The 19,574-nt window shown below is 45.6% G+C and overlaps 1 protein-coding gene across 6 annotated transcripts; it reads left to right on the top strand.

Annotated features, from left to right (window-relative positions):
* Positions 1 to 152: 152 nt before the first annotated feature.
* Positions 153 to 13,915, top strand: MALT1 (MALT1 paracaspase). Of its 6 annotated transcripts, none has more exons than XM_085042924.1 (17): positions 153 to 346; positions 859 to 1,025; positions 2,367 to 2,488; positions 2,888 to 3,038; positions 3,159 to 3,337; positions 3,558 to 3,654; positions 4,319 to 4,351; positions 5,414 to 5,440; positions 6,126 to 6,158; positions 6,932 to 7,135; positions 10,042 to 10,219; positions 10,736 to 10,810; positions 11,137 to 11,264; positions 11,763 to 11,912; positions 12,550 to 12,707; positions 12,887 to 13,012; positions 13,224 to 13,915. In XM_085042924.1, the coding sequence occupies exons 1-17, from the start codon at positions 168 to 170 to the stop codon at positions 13,686 to 13,688; spliced, it is 2,472 nt and encodes an 823-aa protein (XP_084899050.1). In that variant the 5' UTR covers positions 153 to 167; the 3' UTR covers positions 13,689 to 13,915. The 6 variants fall into 6 exon arrangements, with proteins under 6 accessions (XP_084899050.1, XP_084899049.1, XP_084899053.1 ...); XM_085042923.1 differs by having other exon boundaries at positions 6,123 to 6,158; XM_085042927.1 differs by lacking the exon at positions 4,319 to 4,351.
* The last annotated feature ends 5,659 nt before the right edge of the window (positions 13,916 to 19,574 follow it).

Here is a 19,574-nt window from a genome sequence, read left to right as displayed (position 1 = left end):
CCCCTCAGCTCCCCTCAGCTCCCCTCAGGGCGCGCTCCCCTCAGGGCGCGCTCCCCTCAGCTCCCCTCAGCCCGTCCCGTCCGGTCCCGTCCCGCCCCGTCCCGCGCTCTCCGCGCCACCCCGCGCGGCGCTTCCTTCCGGGCGGCGGCAGGCCCCGGCGGGCGGCCATGGAGCGCGGAGCGGCGGCGCCGCTGTCCCTGAGCCGCCCGGCCGAGCCGCTGCCCCTCAGCCGCCTGGCCGAGCCGCTGCTCCGCAGGCTCAGCGAGCTGCTGGACCGCGCGGCGCCCGGCAAGGGCTGGCGGGAGCTGGCGCGGCGGGCGGGGAGCCGCGGCACGGTGCGGCTGAGGTGAGCGCGGGCGGGCCGGCGGGGCGGATCGTGTCTCTCTCTGATCCTGTGTAACTGCACTGCTCTGCACAGGGTTAGCCTGAGCTCCGGCAGCCACTTGTTTTCACGAGAACTTTTAAATCGCTCTTCCTGTGCTTTGAACTGAAGGGTCTGACTCACCGCTTCTGAGTTGGGCGCTTGGAAATGCAAGGCGCGGCGCTGCTTTTTCTGCTGGGTCTTTAAGAGTGAAAATCAGGAGGTTTCTTGGTACGTTAGGTGAGAATTGTGCGATATACGCATCCAGCTCACTAACACCAACTTCTGTCTGTGGAGGTGTCACTGGATAACCTCCGAACTCCTGAGACTTGGAAGGAAATGCTGCAAATCAGCTAGGAATCAGCTCCAAATCAGCTAGGAATTTCCCATCTCTACTTCTAAAAACCTTTTTGATCTGTCAACAAGCTACCGTTAACCCAGGTTCTTTCTGAGAAGCAAGCCTTTCGAAGGTGTGTGTTCTTTCTGCTGTTCCCCAGCGCTGTGGATCTGGAGCAGTGCTCCCTCCAGGTGCTGGAGCCAGAAGGCAGTCCGAGCTGGAGCTTGCTGAAGCTGCTGGGGGATCGAGGCTGCACGGTGCTGGAGCTGGCCGAGTCCCTGCACGCCTTGGAGCACACCGAGGCTCTCCGCTGGCTCAGCCAGTCAGGTCAGTGCTCTCACACAGCTCTGCGTTTTACCCTGGAAACACCCACACGACTCGTTTCCTACAGTGAAAACCCGAAGCATCAAAACATCTTTAGCGCGTGAATTCTGGCTGTTGGGATCCAGAGGGTTACCGAGGTTCCGAGGTTAAAGGTCTTGGCTGCAGGGCCGTGCTGGGTGTTGGCATTCCATCTGCTCCCCTGTGCCTCTGAGGATGCTTGTGGAGCTGAGATGGACATGTGCTGCCAGCACTGGGCACTGGAGGTGTCAGTAGCTCACCCCACAGTGAAGGGGAAGGGTCCAGTTAGGGCAGGTGTGGTACCTGTTGGATTTGGTCCACCTTGCTAGCTGGACAGATAGAATGGGATTGTTTTCTGCCAAGACACAGACTCCAGGATCCATGTGGTTCCCTTCCAGCTCAGCGTGTTCTGTGGTTCAGTTTAGTTGTGCACAAAGTCCAGGCAGTGAGGCAGCACGAGGAGATGCACAAGTAGGACAATGTGGATCAAGTGCTGCTTGCTGCAGTACAGAACCATTCTGTGATTTCCAAATGCCATGTGCTCTGTGATTCAGGCTGGTGCCTACATGGGTTTTGGTCTGGTTCAAAGAATGATTTTATACCTTCTGTTCCGCAGTTGACTTCCCCCCTCTGCTTGTGATGACCTTGGCTATACCAGTGGATCTGGTTTTGGGATCATGCTGTAACAAGAGCTGGAATGGTTTCGCTTAAGAAAATAACTGCATCACATCAGAGTGGTGTCAGAGTTTCTCTCCTGGCAGTTAAGAGTTGAAGTGGAAAATTTTAGCTTGCAGGAAAGGCCAGCTCTGTGTTCTGCAGGAATCAGAGGCATAAAGGTGAAACCAAGGATTCAGCTCGGAAGGGTCCATGAGGAATAGCAGGAAAAGGCACTGTGTGTTACTGAAATTCTGACTGCTGTGATCCATCCCTCAGGCTGGGCCTAATCTTAATCTGAACAGCTCAAAGAAATTGTTGGGAGAGAGCAAACCCTTCAGTGTCTTTCCAAAAAGGGATCTGTGATGCCATGAGAAGTATTATTTGCTTTAAATTTAAAATACCTGAATGATCTACTCTAAATCTTTTATGAGCTCCATCCAGTACTGATCACTTTGAGCACGAATTTTGTAGAAGAATGGAAGACAATTTTAAACGTCTGAAAGTAATATAACTAATTGGAACTGTGTGTCCTCATAGTACAAACAAATTCTTTTCAAGTGTATTTAACGACAGAAATGTTCTTTGCTCCGAGAACAATTTAAATGCAAACATAAATTATGGACCTGTATTTTTTTCCTAACTCTCCTCTGTATAAATTCTGTTTTAAAGGCATAAAGATTGTTGTACAGCCAGAGTCTCAAGCAGTGCTCTCTGGTCAGGTTGTTAAGTTGTGTTGTTTGGCAACAGGACATCCCTTTGTGCACTACCAGTGGTTCAAGCAGGAGAAAGAGGTAAGAGTTCAGAGAGAATTTGGATGATCCAAACCATGATTTTGGATCGTCCTTTTTTTAAGACTCTCCTTCATAATGACAGAAGGTTGCTGTATGTATTCATAAAACCCAAAAGTTTAAGAAATGCTGGCTAACGATCCTATGAATATGCTAGAACAATACAGAGATTCCTTATATTCAGACCATTATATTATATATAAATCTAATAAATACATTATATTTATTCCTGGGGGGCTGTGAATGTGGAATGGAATGGAAATGAAGCTGTAAGTTCAGTTGTCTCTCAGCCTCCCAGTAAGATTCGAGTAAGGGAAGGAGTTGAGGATGGTGTTATGAACTTGGAAATAAACATTACAGTGCTTGATCCTGGTTTAGATTTTTGGCTCATGTGTGATGCAGGTTCCTCATGGCAATTCCCCAGACCTGGTTCTGAGTGCAGTGAGTGTGGAGGATTCTGGTTTTTACATCTGCCGAGTGAACAGTGGATCTGCTTTCATCTTCAGCCGGTGGGCACGCCTTGAGGTGTGTGAGCTTCAGGACACATCTCATGGTGAGTGGCAAATGTGCCTCCTGGAAGTGCCTTCCTGCTCCCTGGAGGCACTTGGCTCCCTGCTGCTGTGCTCAGGTTGTCTCACACTTCCTTTGCTTTTTTCTTTTTGGTTTTTTGCAGGGAGCTCAACGGGCTTGCCTGAGAACAAGTTGTTCATTTGTGTTCAGCCTCGGCCGCAAAACCTGACAGCGGGGGATGCTTTGGTCCTAGAATGTGGAGCTGTTGGCAACCCAATTCCTCATTACCAGTGGTTCAGGAATGGATTCCCCTTGGCAAATGGGAGCAAAAATGTCTACACAGTAAGTTATTGCAACGGGCCAGTCTTGGGAGCTCATGTGTTCAACACCTTGAACGTACCACAGAAAGTTTCCTTGAAGAAAATAATTTCTCCAGAGCCTTGATAACCTCTGATGAGGTGCTCATTCCAAGTGCTTCTTTTAGTTTTGGCTCTTTCTTGCCTGTGGGCTTACAGGTATTTTTTGGAGGTCTGCTGAGGTGATGGTGATGATGTTTGCACAGGTAACTCACGTGGATGTGGAACATCAAGGAACATACTGGTGTCATGTATTCAATGACAGGGAGGACGAGGACAGCAGGAAGGTAGAAGTTGTTATAGGTAAGGAGTTTTCCTGTTCCATACAAATCAGCTCCTCTGTTCATTTGCCCACATCATTGAAATTAAATTTTAAGCTTTCAGTATTAAGCCAAGCACATGCCTTCTGTATTTGCAGTTCACCCATTTGTTAAAACACCCATTTTTACTTCCAGCAAATGGCATTTTAGGGCTTTGGGGTTTTATGGTAACCAGCACAGAAGTGGTACCACTTTTTGGCCCTGCCAGCATATATATTAGCAGACTGCCAGCTGATTTATGCTTTTTGACAGCTAAAACCCACTTTAACCCTTGCTGGGGACTTGAACTCTGTTCCATGGAGTCCTTCAGGAATCAGGACAGGTGAGATTGTTCATTCCAGGTAGAATGAACGAATAGAACATGTTTCATTGCATGTGTACTTGCAGTGAACTGAAAAGGATAGCTTCCAGATCTATCTGGGAATACTCTTGTGTCATTTCCTAACCTAAGAAACATCCTAGTTTGGTGCTCCCGAGTTTCAGGAATAATTACAGTACAGTGTTAGGGTCAGAGCAGATTCATACTGCTGTAAAGTGAGCCAGATTGCAGAGCAGCCTGCCAGGGACCTTTGTCTTCCACCTCTTGTGTTAACTCTCATCACTGAGAGCACTTACCTCCCAATTTTTTCCCCTCTTTAAAACACAAGGAAGAAAAGCTATGGCAGTGGAGTGCACAGAAGGTAAAGTAAACCTCTGGTTGTGGATTAATTTTGAAAGTCAGTACTGGGGATGATGGGCTGTTGAGTATGTTGCTGCAAGGCATGTGTTCATTAAGAGCTTTGGGCTAGTTTAAAACACCAGTGGATGATGCAGCAGTCCTTCTTGCATGTGCTTCTCTCTTCTCTGCCTGGACACCATGATCTGGAGCTCACAGGAGAAAAGCCAGGCTGCTTTCTTCTCCTGTGGTACTCAAAGGAATGTCAAGAGCTGGAGATTTCTCTGGTGGGGCTCAGGAGGCAACATCCTAGCAGGAAAATCTGGAGGTGTTCAGGAGCCTGGGTGCTCTCAGAGAGCTGGGCAGAGCTAGTTCCAGTATCAGCTCCATGTCTGCAGGAAGTGTTTCCAGCAACTTCATTAGGATGATTTCTGTTGTGCTTTGCATTGCTGCAGTGGGGAGGAAGAAGTGAGTTAGGACCTTTCATGTTGGTGCCATCCCTTGGCTACTGAGCATCTCAGAGTCTGCAATGCTCCCAGCACAGGAGATTCTGTGTAATGGCATGAGGCTGCTCCGAGAGACTGCTGGTGCTTCAGAGATGTTAGTTTTCTTTGCCCTGCTTTCCAGTGTTCCCAGAATAAAGAGGTGAAACCCCTGGTAGCTTAGAATGTTTTAAAATGGTGTCTGAAGTCTTTCTGAATACATACGGCTTCCCAAAAATCAGATTTTTTTGCTCAGGATGTTGCTTTTTCAGCAGTCCTTCAAACATTTGTTCTCCAGGTGGATGTTTCTGATACCTTGTTCTGTGCTCCTTCAGCCTCCTTGCATGCCTGTGGGATTGAGGTGCAGTAATGATCCCCCTTTTGTGTTTACATCTTCATGTACTGCTGCAAGATTTTCTCTTCTCTGTGTGGCATAAACACAAAAGGATTTGCAGAAATGCAAAGCCCAAAGTGTTTTAGAAAGGTAGTTTGTTTTCTGTGTTTAGCTTTTTTTGATAATGGGATGACACTTGTACTTTTACTAATAAAAAAGGAGTTTCTGCTTCTTGTTTAACCTCTGATTTTGTTGGTGTGTTTCTTCACAGAAGATTTGAGCGATTTCCAGAAATCAGGTAAGTGGTAAGTTTTGGAAAACTTTGATTTTGCCTCTCCATTTTATGGAGAATTCTCCATCAAAATCTATGGAGAACTCTCCACAATTCCCTGAAGTCTAGCTGGGTTGCACTATAAACTTTACAGTATTTGGATGTATCTGTAACTGAGAATGGAATAGAGCTGGTATCACCTTAAGAGCAAGCACAGCTTTCTGGTTCCAAAAGATTGAACTTGAGGCATATAGTAGAGGTGTTGTTGTCTTTGTAAGGACATTCCCTCTGCACAATTCCCTCCCACTCTGCCATTCCTCTGTGAAGTGCAAAATAAAACAGTTTTCACATCCAGATGGTAATCCCTGCTAAGCATCCCCCACCTTGCATTTTGTTGGGAGCGAATGACCTGTTCAGATGTCACTGAAAATGCCAGTGTGCAGTTTGTGAGATGCAGAATTTTCTGTAAGCACCTATTCTCTCTCAATCTATAGAACCAGCTATTCACATCCTGCCAGGCTGATGGAAATCAGACCAACAACAACAACAATATCAACAAAACACCCCCAAGCCCACCAGAAAAAAAAAAAAAGGGCTCTTTCTTGCATTAAACTAGTCAAGTGTTAGAGAAAGCAGTGCCACTGGCTGAGGAGAACATGCAGTTCATTTTCTGTACTCACTGAATGCTGCTCTCTTCATCTGTTTCCAGCAGATCCTCAGGAGGAGCCAAGTGACAGACCTGTGGGTAAGGAGAGTTATATTGGAGTGACTATGTGTTTGCCATCTAGGGAGCAGATTTTGCTGCTTCTGAATAGTGCAAGTGGGGTGAATGGAGAGCTGCAGGGAGAGCTGGGGGTGTTTTTGTGCTCCTTTACAATGCCTGCTTGGCCTTTCAGGAGTAAACTGTGCTGAGGGCACAAGTATTTTGAGTGACTCTGCAGCGTCTCTCCTCTGTTTCAGTTTCCTCTTCCAGCTTCCTGTGGCCAGGCCTTAGGCAGTGTGTTCCTCCACTCTTTTGAGCATTTGGAGGCAGCAGTGTTGGGATGATGTGGTAGGAAGGATTGCTCTCCTGTCTGCTGTCCCTGCCAGCTTAGCTCTCCCTGTTCCCAGCACGTGGATGCTTTGGTGCTGAGCTGAAGCTCCTAAAGAGGACAGCACAAGTGCCATGAAGAATACCTGCTAGGGTTTTTTGATCACATCCTTAAATTGGCACTGTGGACACGCGTGGTCAGGCATGTCCTGTCACAGCTGGAAAGGCTGCTGGCCTCTGTCAGAAGCTCATGGCTTTTTTCAGTTCACCAGGGTGAGGGGGACTGTAAGTGGGTAAGTCTTTTTCTGTGGGCAGAATAGGGAGTTGAGCTGTGTTGTCAATGCTGGATAACTCCTAAAATCACATAAAACACTCTGCCTGGAGTGAGATGGGATATTCTTTTCACTTTGGAAAACCATAAATGTAATGGTGTCAAATCCATGGAATATATAAACATATTGGGTTTTTTTTTCTCTGTGTCTTGGCAGCCACAGACAAGGTGGCTCTGTTGATAGGAAACATGAGCTACTGGAATCATCCCCAGCTCAAGGCTCCCATGGTGGATGTCTATGAATTGGCCAGTTTGCTAAGGCAGCTGGATTTCAAAGTTGTTTCTTTGCTGGATCTTACTGAGTCTGAGATGCGAAACGCAGTGGATGAGTTTCTACTTCTCCTGGACGAAGGAGTTTATGGTAAGAACACATGAAATCCCTTCTGAAATAGGTCAGTTTTCTATGGATCGAGTGAAAAACATCTGCTAAACAAGCTTCAGAGTCAATATTACCTATGTAGAATGGGAAGAGTAAGATAAAAGCACCCGCCAGCATAGCCGCTGACTGGCTACAATGTTACTGTTCTTAGCTAGTTACATTGTAACTATTGTTATAATGTTATTGTTGCTCACTAGCTACATTGTAACTCTTATCACAATGGTACTAAGATTAGAACAGATCTCATTTTTGATTTTTGAACAGATCAGATTTTTGAACCTTTTTAAACTACACCTAAACTGCAGTGCAGGATAGTCCTGATGTGTTTGTTTGCCCAGGTTAGAATCTGGGGGACAAAGCACAAGGCAGAAGTGGGGGAGAGCATGGTGGAATTAATGCATGGAGCAAAAGCCTTCCTGTCTTGCATGGAAAAGGCCAAGGGGGGCTGGTTTGGAGTGTAAGAAAAGTTTTACTTTGAGTGGGTTTTGAGTTTTCAACTGACGGCCACTATTTTGTCATTTTTCTAAAAGCTAAGATGGGCTAAAAAACTCCTGAATGTATAAAAAGTTTTGCCAGGGGCCCTATTTAGATTGCAGAATGCCTGTAGTAAAAGTCCATTTGAGAAAAAACGATTTGGTCCTTGTTTGGAGCACAAGGTCAGCTTATTTGTTAGCATGGCTTCTTTCAGGGTGTGTTACCTGATGCTCTGTCTGTGCAGAACTGGCTGCTCTGACATTTGGGCATTTATATCTGAGCCAAAACCTGCCTGACACGAAGCCTCAGTCTGGCAGGAGCGTTGAGGCTCTTTGAGAGCAGTTGGTGCTTTTTTATTCCCTGGGAAATAGAGGGGCTTATCTGTTTGGGTGAGCTTTGAGATTCTTGCACCTCCTCAGTGTTTCCCAATAACTGGGGACAGGAATGTAGAAAACAAAATACTGAAAGGCTGCAGTGAGTTTCTCAGCAGCTCTTACATGGCATATTTTTGCAGTTGTACTTTGCCAGCCAGTTGATACAGAAGGTAAGCAGAACAGTTTTTCTGTGGTGTTTGGCAACAACTACTTCAGTTTAAACGATCACTTTGTTCTTTCTGCAGTGGCTATAAATGGCTTAAAGGCTATAAAAGATGCTGTCTGTGCACAAATAGGTAATGATTTATTGCCTTGCTAGTGGGCACAGCTTCAAATAGAGGAGGCATAGTGACTACTTCTGTTTAGTCCCTGCTGCATATAAACCTGCTGCCTAATAGGTTGTGTAATTCTGGGCTGCTGCCAGGAAAGTGGCATTTCAGATCCTGCTCCTTAAGGGCAGGAGTAGTAAACAAAGTGGTGATGATGATTGTCTCCTGTGATGTCTCAGTTTGTGCTGCTCTAAAAGGAGGTGGCAATTAACATTGTATTCCACACAGGGTAAAAGCACAGCTTGAAAAGGCTAAAAATATTTAGGCTGCTTGCTTTTTGAAATGAGAGGGACTGAGGGAGGGAGGGAGATATCAGTGAAATGCTGACGTCTCTGAGGAACTTGAGCCTACTTAAAATTGTTGGGTGCAAGTGTCTGCTGAGGCCCTCCAAACATGTTGACTCTGCTTACCCCAGGGATGTGCAGATTTATTTCTGATCTTGAGCTCAGCACATCAGCTCCTGCAGGTACTTGGCACATGCCAGAGCACGGTCATCTGCCAAGGATAGAAAAGGAATGTGGTCAGTCAGTGCAGTTACTCACAGAATATACACATCTCATAAAATTTCAAATGTACAGAGAATAGATGTAATCCAAACTCTGGAAATCACATTGAGACTTCCCATTTTAACTTAGGACCTGACACGAGCTCATGTAGTCGCAGTTCATACCACTTTTAGCAATTTTTAGTAATAATAACATCATAAGAATATCATGTCTCCTGCCAGCATTAGTTGTCAGATTTCTGTTGATTTATTCAGCTGAGCACTGATGGCAGATCTGACCCAAAGACAGCTTTGACGAGATAAATAAAAATTCTTTTTAAAAGATGGAATTTGCATGATTAAGGAAAAGCAACACTGGGAACAGGCAATAGGAAAATTCAATTAAATCACAGAAGCCTCTGATAACAGCATTTTATGGCAGTAGAGGTTATTAATTCTAAGATCATCTCATCTTCATGCACATTTATATGACTTTAATGTTGGACATTATTATTCATATAAGGAAAATCTAAGCCCTAGCTTGCAGTTCCCTTTGTCAGGGTTGAGAAAAGCTTTCTTTAATTCCACATTATGGTGGTTTTTTTTCCTGTACAAAAACACTGCATGCTTTATTGAAGATTTTAAATCTGAAAATGCTGTAGGCTGTTGTGTAGTGAGCCATGAGGGAGATGATGGCAGGATAATCATTTCTGTCGAGGTAAGAGTTTGCTTGTTTAGTAGCCACAGAAGAGTCATGAGTGTTGCTAGGAGATGGAGCTGCAATCCACTGAAGGTAATGGGGATGTGCTCTGGAGTTCTACCAAACTCTTCAGCGTTTTTTTTATTTTTCTGTCTAAAACTCTGCAGACTTCACTGCTGCTCAGAGCTTTGTAATTGCACATGTGGAGAAGATGTTTCACAGTTGGCACATTCCCTTGCTCCTGGCTGTGAGTTCCTCATCCTACAGAACAGAGTGTTTCTGTCAGAGGCCATAACTGCTGAGAGCATGTGGAGAGTATTTCACTTGGGGTGTTTGATGCTGTTATCTAACTCATTCTATTGCATGGCTGATTTTTGCTGAATTTATTGTGTTTGTGTTGTCGTGGAGTTCACAACTTCAGTGAACTGCCTGTCCCACAGCCGCACACTGTGCACAAAGGTTTTGACTTTCTCAGAGCTCCAATGTCCTGCTCACTGTGCTCTCAGTCACACCTCTTTTAAACCCAGGTCTGTTATACTATGCTGGCCATGGCTATGAAAACTATGGCAACAGTTTCATGGTTCCTGTTGACGCCCCGAATCCGTACCGCTCGGCAAACTGCCTGTGTGTGCAGAACATCCTGCGGCTGATGCAGCACAAGCAGACAGGACTCAACGTGTTCCTGCTGGACATGTGCCGCAAAAGGTATCCCCCTGCTGGGCTGGCTGGCTGGGGAGAGCTCCTGGGGGTCTTGGCAGAAAGCTGTGCCTTCACAGAATTCACTGTGCTGCAAGGTTGGGGGCTGGGAGAATTTAATTTAGCAGAAGGGCTCAAGTGAAGTGCTTAGTTAGAACTCTTCAGAGCCATGGATTTTGCTTTTATGCTGAGGGTGTTGGATCTTTATGCAGAGGTTAAAAACCAACTGATTTATGGGGTTTTTCTAAACAAAGTACTGTGTTCTTGCCATGTTGAGAAACTACTCTGATCAAGTAAATTTGGAATCAGCTCTTCAGGCAATTGCTCTCTAAGGAATGTTTCAAAACAGAAAATTGCTGGTGCATTAGTATCTGTGGAGCCTTTTTAGCAGCCAGGATTCATTCCAGACTCGTAGGAGTAAAACAAATCTCTGGTTCTGAACTCTGCTTTTTTGTCTTTTGAACTTGTTGCTATTATTAGTGCTCAAGTCATTATTTCACTTCCTTGTGTTTCCATTTGTTACAGAAATGAATATGATGACACAATTCTTATATTGGATGCTCTGAAGGTTACTGCCAACATTGTTTTTGGATATGCAACGTAAGGGAATTTCTCTAATTCTGCACCACAGAAATGACTGAGATTGTAGAGCTGATCTTTTCCAGAACAGAGCTATGGGCCAGTTAACCTTGGTCACTTTTCAAGTGCAAAAACTCCTGAATAGAAGTAGTCAGGAGCTTCACTGAAGTCTGCTGGAATAACTTTAAGCTCCTTACATAAGCAGTGTGGTGAACAGATCTGCTCTGTGATGTTAAGCAGGTTGCCCTTAGACACAACCTGGTTTTCAAATTGTAGGGTTTCTTTCCCCCATTCCCAACAATAATTTGTCAGTGTCTTTTCCTGATCTGATGCTGATGCTCTCCCAGGTGCCAAGGAGCAGAAGCTTTTGAAATCCAGCAGTCGGGGTTGGCCAATGGAATCTTCATGAAGTTCCTGAAGGAGCGTTTGTTGGAAGACAAGAAAATCACTGTTCTGCTGGATGAGGTTGCAGAAGGTGAACTCCAGCTTGCTGCACTGACAGCCTCCTCAGCCTGCACCTTTGCTTCCATGTCCTTCCTCTCATGGTGAATGTGTTACACTGCTTCAAGCTCTTCCTTGTGGTGGTTTGTTCAAATTCACTGCCCAGTGCTGCTGTTAACAATGTTCCTGATGCTGAGCTTCTTTAACAGTGTTCAATTTTATACTTTTCCTCTTTGGTGAACCTTAGTTGTTCTGATTATCTTTCTGCATGGAGCTTTGAACTGTCCATCCACAAAACTGCTCTTCTGTCCCATGGTGGTACTCCAGTCATTTGAATATTCATTTAAACAGTTAACAGAGTCCTACCTGCCTCAGAGTGCTGTGGCAATGAGAATGGTTTGTTCTCTGGCAAGAACAGTGAGCTTTCTAAGTGCACTGAAGAGGTTAACATGCCTGGTTCGGTGATTGCATTTCTGGGTTGATGGGAGAAGCATTGGTTTTGAAAGGACCTCTCTGCATCTTTTGTTTTTAGATATGGGCAAGTGTCCCCTGACCAAAGGCAAGCAAGCCCTGGAGATCCGCAGCAGCTTGTCAGAGAAAAGAGCATTAACTGATCCCATTCAGCAGAGCTCCTCCTCTGCAGAGTCCCTGGCACGGAACCTGCAGTGGGCCAAAGCTCATGGTAAGGTGCAGTTTGCTTCTAGGTGATCCTACTGGCATGATGGGAGAAAGGAGAGGATGTGCTGTTGGATGGAAATGGAAGTGTTTGCATTACTGTGTTCAGCTGGAAATGTTTGCGTTGGGGTTTACCCCTACGTGACATAAAGGTGACATGTAAAATTCAGTGTATTTTAAACCACTCAGACACTGGGGGGGAGATTTACAGGTTGTCTGCCTTCTGGGACAGTCTCCCAGTGACACCTGGAAGATGTCACTGATCTCATTCTGAAGTCATCTACAACAATAGCCAGGTTGGCAAATGTGTACAATGAAAAGGAGATTTCAATGCAGACAACTAAGCAAAATAAAATAAGCATGAGATGAGTTCCAGGCTTCCTGGAACCCTTCCCTTCTTTTAAGAAGGGCAGTGGGGTTTAAGACCTCTTTACTGTTTTCACCTAAACCTGTTGGAGTACATCTTCAAATTTCTTGGACAGATGGGGCAGAGGGATGGCATTTCTAAGACCTCTTATCATATAAGACACTTTCAGAGATGTTTATTTGTGATGACAAGTGCTTCATTCTTGTTTGTTGAATGATTAAAAAAACGCATCTCCCAACTTACATTTGGACCCTCGTGATGTGTAATTTATTCACAGAGCTCCCAGAAAGCATGTCCCTTGAATTCCAGTGTGGTGTTGAGATTCAGCTGGGCTTTGCAGCCGAGTTCTCCAACGTCATGGTAATCTACACACGGATAGTAAAGACTCCCCCTGAAATCACAGCCTGCAGAGCCCACGTCACAGACTTCCCACTGGTGAGTGCTTCCTGCTGCTCCACTGCAGCTGAAACATTTCTGTTCCATCCAGATCAAGCTGCATCTTTGATAAGAAAATGGGTCTGAATGGTTGAAACTTCTCCAACTGAAAGAAATGCTGTTTTGTGAGCTACAAATTCCATGGCATGGACTAAGTTCTCATCTCTTTCTTGCAACAGGACCTGGATGTAGATCTCAAAGAAGCCAATAAAGGAACTCCTGAGGAAACTGGAAGCTTTTTACTCTCCAAGGACCTTCCCAAACACTGCCTCTACACCAGGCTGAGCTCACTGCAAAAACTAAGGGTTAGTGTATACTGTTCATGACAGGTTTGCCCAGATAATTGACACTAAGCATGTTGCTTTGCAGCTCTGTTGAGTCAGCTGGGTATTGTCTGTATAGTAAGTTCTTTGGAGGGAAAGAAGTGATAAAAACACAGTTCAGTGGCTTGAATTTCATAGCTGGAAAGCAACAGGCAGGGAATTGATGCATTTGCCCCCCTTCCCTCTTTTCCAGGAACACTTGACCTTCACTGTTTGCTTGCACTATGAGTATTCAGGAATAGAAGATCCAATGGATGAAAGAAAGGAAGTCAATGCTGGGAAGCCTCTGATTGCTAAATTAGGCCTTCATCATGGATTGCAAAGCAAGAACTGTCCTCAGAGCTGTTGTGGGCCTGGTTATCCTTTCCATCATCCGGCAGAATCGAGTCCAGAGGCATCTGAATGCTACACCAGTGGTCACTGCCAACCCAATTCCTGTCCAGGTGTGTACCACCCAACCCAAACTTGCTCAGCCAGCATCACACAGCCACAGGCATGTTCCTGCAATGGCACCTCCAGGCTATTGCCTTCAAGACATGAAGAGCAGAACTACTCAGCTGCTGTGGGAAAGAGTAATGTGCCAGTAGAGACCACTGATGATACTGTTGAGCTGGAGTTGTGCCTCTCTGACAGCCTCAGCCTCTCTGAACAGCAGTAAGTGTTCAGCATGTTTGGGAACAGAGCAGAGAGCCAGCCTTGAACTGAGGCATTCTGCTCTCTGGTGGGCATCTGAGATGGACTAAGATCTGGGCAAGGAGCTCAGAATCTGGAGAGCCAGTAAACTGCCACCACTTGGCTTTTGAGAGAGCTGCAGATGGTCAGAGTGAGCAAAGCCACAGACTCATACTGTGGTGGATTGTTCTTACTATGGTTTTGGGGTTTGTTGTTATTTTTTTTTAATACCACTGTTTTAAGATTTTTGCTGGTCTGCTATCTAGAAAGGTGGTTCTGGAAGAGCACCAACTGGAAAGATGATGCTCTCAGCAAGCAAGGTACTGTGTGCCCACATGTCTCACAGACTAAAAGTGAATGGGCAAAAGGAGTGAAAGAAGGATCACCAGAAAAGTGATCTGTTATTGGGTCCTTGACAGCCTTGCTGCATTGAAAATGTGAAAGTTTTCACAATTTCAATGGGGTGTGAGGAAACTAAAATCCCAGGGAGTTTCAGCAGTGACCTCTCCTGCCCTGATAATATTCATAACCAGTATTGCTATACAGGTTATATATATATATATAGGTTATTGGTTTTTCTTACTGTGTAATAAACTGTTGTCCACAAAATTACCTATCTGTGCACATCTAGTTGCTGTATTATTCTACTCCTTCCAAACTTAAAAAAGCCCAAAACTTTCTTGAAACACAAGATGTAATAAAATACTTTCACCAGTGGTTGTTTGAAGTGCCCTAAACCACTCAGACTTGTCCAAATTGTCTGACAATAGTCTGTATTTTAAACATCAGTGTTCAGAAGGAAATTCTTGGGGCAAGGTGCAAGTGACACCCATTTCCTTTGGCCCAGCTCCAGGAAAGCACTTTAAAAGTTCAACATGCATAAAACTGAAATCTCAGTGCAATTGGTGGGATTGAAAGACATGCCTCAACCTAAGCAGTTGTTAAATCTCTCTGGCTCGTGGTGCCCTTGCTGAATTTAAGCCTCAGGGTTGGTTTTTTTCCTGCAGTGCAATTATTTGGAGATAATTATTTTTTTCAAAAGCTAAGTTCCTTTGCCCTCTGCTTTAGCATTGCTGGATGGTTTTGTCAACTCAGGTGTATGTTACCCAGGTCTGGATGTTGAACAGGTTGAGAAAAAAGCTTTCAGGTTAATCCAAATAAACTTCTTCTCCCTTGCCAGGCTGCTTCCACTGTCCCTCAGCACACTGCAGCAAGGTGGGAGTGACTTTACCTTCTGTACCTCCACAGGCTGACTCCTTTTGTTACCCTGAGAATCCGAAAACTGCCCCTGGCTCCAGGAGATCATCTGCACCACAGAACTCTTCAGCAGGAGATTTCAGGGCTGCTCTTGCTGTCTCTCTAGTTACTGCTTTGCATCATGCATCGACTACTTCTCCTCCTTCTGCCAGCTAATTAGTAACTTTGGCAGGAAATTCCTGGGCTATGTTCACCTTGACATAAACTCCTCACTGCTGTACTGCAGGTGTGTTTCAGGATTACTTCTTCCTTGCACAGCATTTTAATTTTAATTTTAATTTTAATTCAGGCCCAGGCAGATCTGCTCGCTCGGCAGAGTGCAGCATTTTGAGCTCCCAAGGTTTCTGCTGGGAATTGGAGATGCTAGGTTTAAAGTACCAGGTGGAGGAGGATTTTTTAAAAAAAAAGATTGATCATTTAGTAACTGCAACAGTCTAGGAATGGAGTGAGGACACCTCCACGTTGTGGAAAGCAGTCAGTCACTCATTCCCAAGGTATTGCTGCAGCAATTTAGTCACCCCAGGCTTATTTTAAGAGCTGCTGAGCAGAAATGCTGTCTCCCATCCTCCTTGCTGGCAAGCAGAGAGCAGGATCCTTGTGGAGGTGTGTTACCACAACGACCAGCCTCTGCATCTGCAGCCAGGCTTTTGGGAAGGTACAGAGTCCCTATCAAATACTGGTTTGCTGATTCTCAAAGCTTTGGAGGCTTTTTTTTCATGCCTGCCTTAGGGATGAAAAACAGAAAACTGCTGCAGATCCTGGTTCAGGGTTGCAGCTGCAAGAAAACACGTTTTTGGAACACCCACTGGATCACCAGCTCTGATTTTAGTGGAAACAGTGGGTTAGTTCATTTTAACCAGAAAATAGCTGTGCTTCATGCCAGGCTGGCAGGTGGAGAACTATAGTCTTGGTGCTAATCAATAGTTACAACATAGTTAATACACAATATATAGTTAATAATAGGGCTGTCTTGAGAAGGGCATTAGCAATGTTTTCCTTATCCAAGGGATCCTGAGTCACTGGCTGACAGCAGCTTCTCAAGCTGGCAGATGGTGCCTCTGTCAGAAAACATGTTTTCTTGCCTTGCCCCTCAGCTCCTTCCCAGGCTGAGCAAAGAGAGCTCAGTCGTGGCAGCTGCTGATGGAGTAGTTCCTGTTCAGCTCCATCTGCCTGCCAGCTCTAGGATGTTTGAGCTGTGGTGTGTTTGCAAGGTACAAAAGGTATAATTGGGATTCTGATGTATCACCAACTGGAGTGTGTTTAGTTACGGAAGATGAACATTTTTGGACAGCTCTAAGAATTAATAAAAAATGCTGTGAGTGGAGAGATGATGCTCAGCAGTTGCCTTGACAGCCTGCATTGTTATTTGGAGATTTTGCTTGTTCTGAAGCCAAGCCAGCTCTTGCACGGGAGAGCATGCATCACAGAGAGCATGGGTGGAGCATGCATTAGTGGGTAATGCCAAAGCAAGCCCAAAAAGGATTCAGTGAACTGGCAAGGACAGAAAAAGTACCTTGGCTAGAGGACTGCCTGCCTGCAGCAGACCCTGGGGGTCAGGCTGGCAGTGGAGGGAAGCTGCCAACAAGCTGTTGTTTGAGCTGCAGCCAATAGCCAGCTGTTAGTAAATCCCCTCTGCTGGGAGAATCACTGCAGAGGCAGCAGTATTTGCAACGTGGGAGAAATGAGAATGGTGATAACAACCCTTGTCTGCCCAGGCAGGGGACAAAAAACCAGGTCACAGCAGCCACCAGCCCCTGCTGGGGCACCTCTTGCTGCCCACTGTGCGTCCAGGATTCGTTCAGCACTTTTCTGGCAGCAGCCAGGGAGGTTTGCAACCCAGAAAGCAGTGTTGTTACACAAGCTAAATGGAATTTGTGTAACCCTGACTCATCTTGGGTAGGTGGGGATGATTCAGATGTCCTTTCTCCAGCAGGAGATGGCAAGGACTAGCATGGGAAGTCGGAGTGTTTGAAAGACTCCCTGGCCATGCTGGCCACAAACCAGCAAGGCAGCTTGGTTTTATTACCTTTGCTGCCATTGTAGGAAGATCAGCACAGCCAGGCAGCTTGGAATCAGCAACCACAGCCAGGCTGAGCTGCTGCTGTCACCCTCATCTGTGAGGACAGTGCTTCCTGAAGGAAACACAGCAAAACCAGCAGGAAAATCACTCTTGGATTCCTCCTTCTTTTAGTATTCCACTCTCCCCAGCCGTCCAGGTGGCAGCCCTGAGGGAGCACCAGGAGGGATTTGGGTTGGATTTGGGTTGGATTTCTCAAATTCCTGGACACCTGGAGCTCTGCAGGGCCTCCCACTTCCCAACAGCCTCCTAATTGTATGAAGCAATTAAGCATCTCCAACAAAACGTAAGTTTGGCAGCGGCACTTGCTCTCCTAGTGCGGTTTGTAGGATCACAATCCCGACTCGTCTCCCACCCCGTGTTGAGGTTCAGCACTTCCCTTTCGCCGTGCAAACGCAGGGAACACCCAGCACAGGAGCTGCTGATGGCACCAGCTGCAAAAGCCTAATGGCTCATTCATTCATCAAGCGCTGGCAGCCAGCACCTCCACAGTCTAATCAGATCCTGGACGATGAATAATTCAGAAATAATCCCAGAGAAAGGAAGGAAAAAGCCCCATAGATGTGGAACAAAGCCAGCATCCTTCAAGGTGCCAAGCTGCAGAGCTCTGTGGCTGTTAATCATGCAGGTGGCTAGTGCCTGATGAGAAGCTGACTGAGGGGTTCCAGCCCAGCACTCAGAAGGTGTTCCTAAGTGGCAAAGAGCGCGGTGCTCGTGGGAAGATCCACCAGCCTTGCCTTCTGCAATGTGCCTGGAGTTGTGGGTGGGGGGATGGAGCTGGGGAGGTGAACAGCATCATCACAGGCCTGGGGCTGCTGAGCTACGTTCACTGTGGAGTGGATGCTGAATAAATGGGATTATGATGGATATTTTTGCACCAGAGCCTGTAGGGACAGGCCGAGGGATGACAGTTTTGAACTGGCAGAGGGCAGGATTAGGTTGGAAATAAGGAAGGAATTCTTCCCTGTGCTGTTCTTTGGATAATGCTTAGTTGGCTCTGGTTTGTTAACAGCCAGGCAAAAAGCATCATGAAGCCCTGCCAAATCCCCCTGGCTCTGTGTAATATCTGAATCAGCATCTCTTTTCTAGATGAGTAAAACTGGGAGTCTCTTGTTGTCCAAGACATGGCAGTCTTTGGGCTTTTGCAGCACTGAACATCCTGAGAGTCGTTCTGGTTTCTCACTCTTCATGCGACTCTGGGCATTGCAAATGCTCCCTGTGTGGGTAAAGATTCTCTCCTGCAGACAGATAACAGGAGTTGCCAACTTCGGGGAACACATTCTCCTCTGGGCAGCGTTGGTAGATTCCTCCCTAGTAAAGTTCTTTATCTTAGCTCCTGTGAGATCACTTTCTTTTAATAAATCTCATCTTTCTAAAAGCAATCCTGGAGATTTTAGTCCAAAATGTAATGGGAGACTTATTTTAACAACCAGGAAAGAAAACTGATTTTTTTTTCCCTAGGAAAATATCTGGAGATTAATGGCAGGGAAATCTGAAAAGGGGAATTTCTAGTTATAAGCTGGTTTTTAAATATAATGTGAATGTTTAAATATAGTGGCTGAAGAAAAGTGCCACTGCATTCTAAACAGTGATAAAAAGAAAAATATAAGTATTCTAAAGCAAGAAACAAGTAAGCTTCTGCTCTGCTCTTGTTGACCATATGTTACAAGAAAGTTTACAGTGAGAAAAGCAATGGAAGTAACAGAATTAGGTATTTGCCAAAAGCTGTAAAGCAATTACTCTGAAAAAAAAAAAAATAGGATTGGAAATATGGAATCTGCATTTCACCCTTCTTGCTTAACCTAAGCATGTTTTGCTAGGCAGAAAGGAACTGTTTTGTTGCTGGCCTCACCAAAAGTAGGGAAGGACAAAAAGAGCAGCATTTATTCCGACGTAAAAAACATTACATGTAAATTAACTTCAGCCTATTGTAAATTGACACAAGTCAATCCACTTGCAAGATTTTCTTTGGCCCCAGCACACCTTTAATGCACAGCAGCTTTGTTTGTAGCTATACTTGGAGGCATTTCTTCCAGAAAAGAAAAGAGAAGAGAAGGAGGGGCTCAAGATTTCCCTGGTGCCCAGAGAAAGACTCCACTCAGAGCTGGAAGGATCCACTGGTGATGGTTTCACTGGCTAAAAAACCCTCAAAGCTTCCCAAAGCAGAAGTGACAGTGCATTTTCTGTTTTCTAAGCCCAACACTTAGGGGGACAGACTTTTTCTGCCGTGGAGATGTCCAGGACACCTGGCTGGCAGGAAAATGAGTAGATCTACATGAAAGGCAGTGTGCACAAGGACCTCTGCACCATGTATAAACTGGGAAATGCACTAACATTTCGGATTATTAACACCACAGTAGTGCCAGCAGCTGCTCTCTTCTTTATTCTAACATGCAACCCACAGAGATGTAATGGAAAGAGTGTGTAGCTTTCACCTCTGCAATTGAATCAGTTGGTCAACTGGCAAGAAATGGGGTGTTGTAAACATCATGGCCCTGCAGGATGAGCCCTGGGCTTGTGCAAGCTGAACTGCACGGT

The sequence above is a fragment of the Lichenostomus cassidix genome, chromosome Z (assembly GCF_008360975.1).
Source record: "Lichenostomus cassidix isolate B80296 chromosome Z, HeHo_3.0, whole genome shotgun sequence".
NCBI classification, from domain to species: Eukaryota; Metazoa; Chordata; class Aves; order Passeriformes; family Meliphagidae; genus Lichenostomus; species Lichenostomus cassidix.
This window is presented reverse-complemented; position numbering and strand designations above follow the sequence as displayed.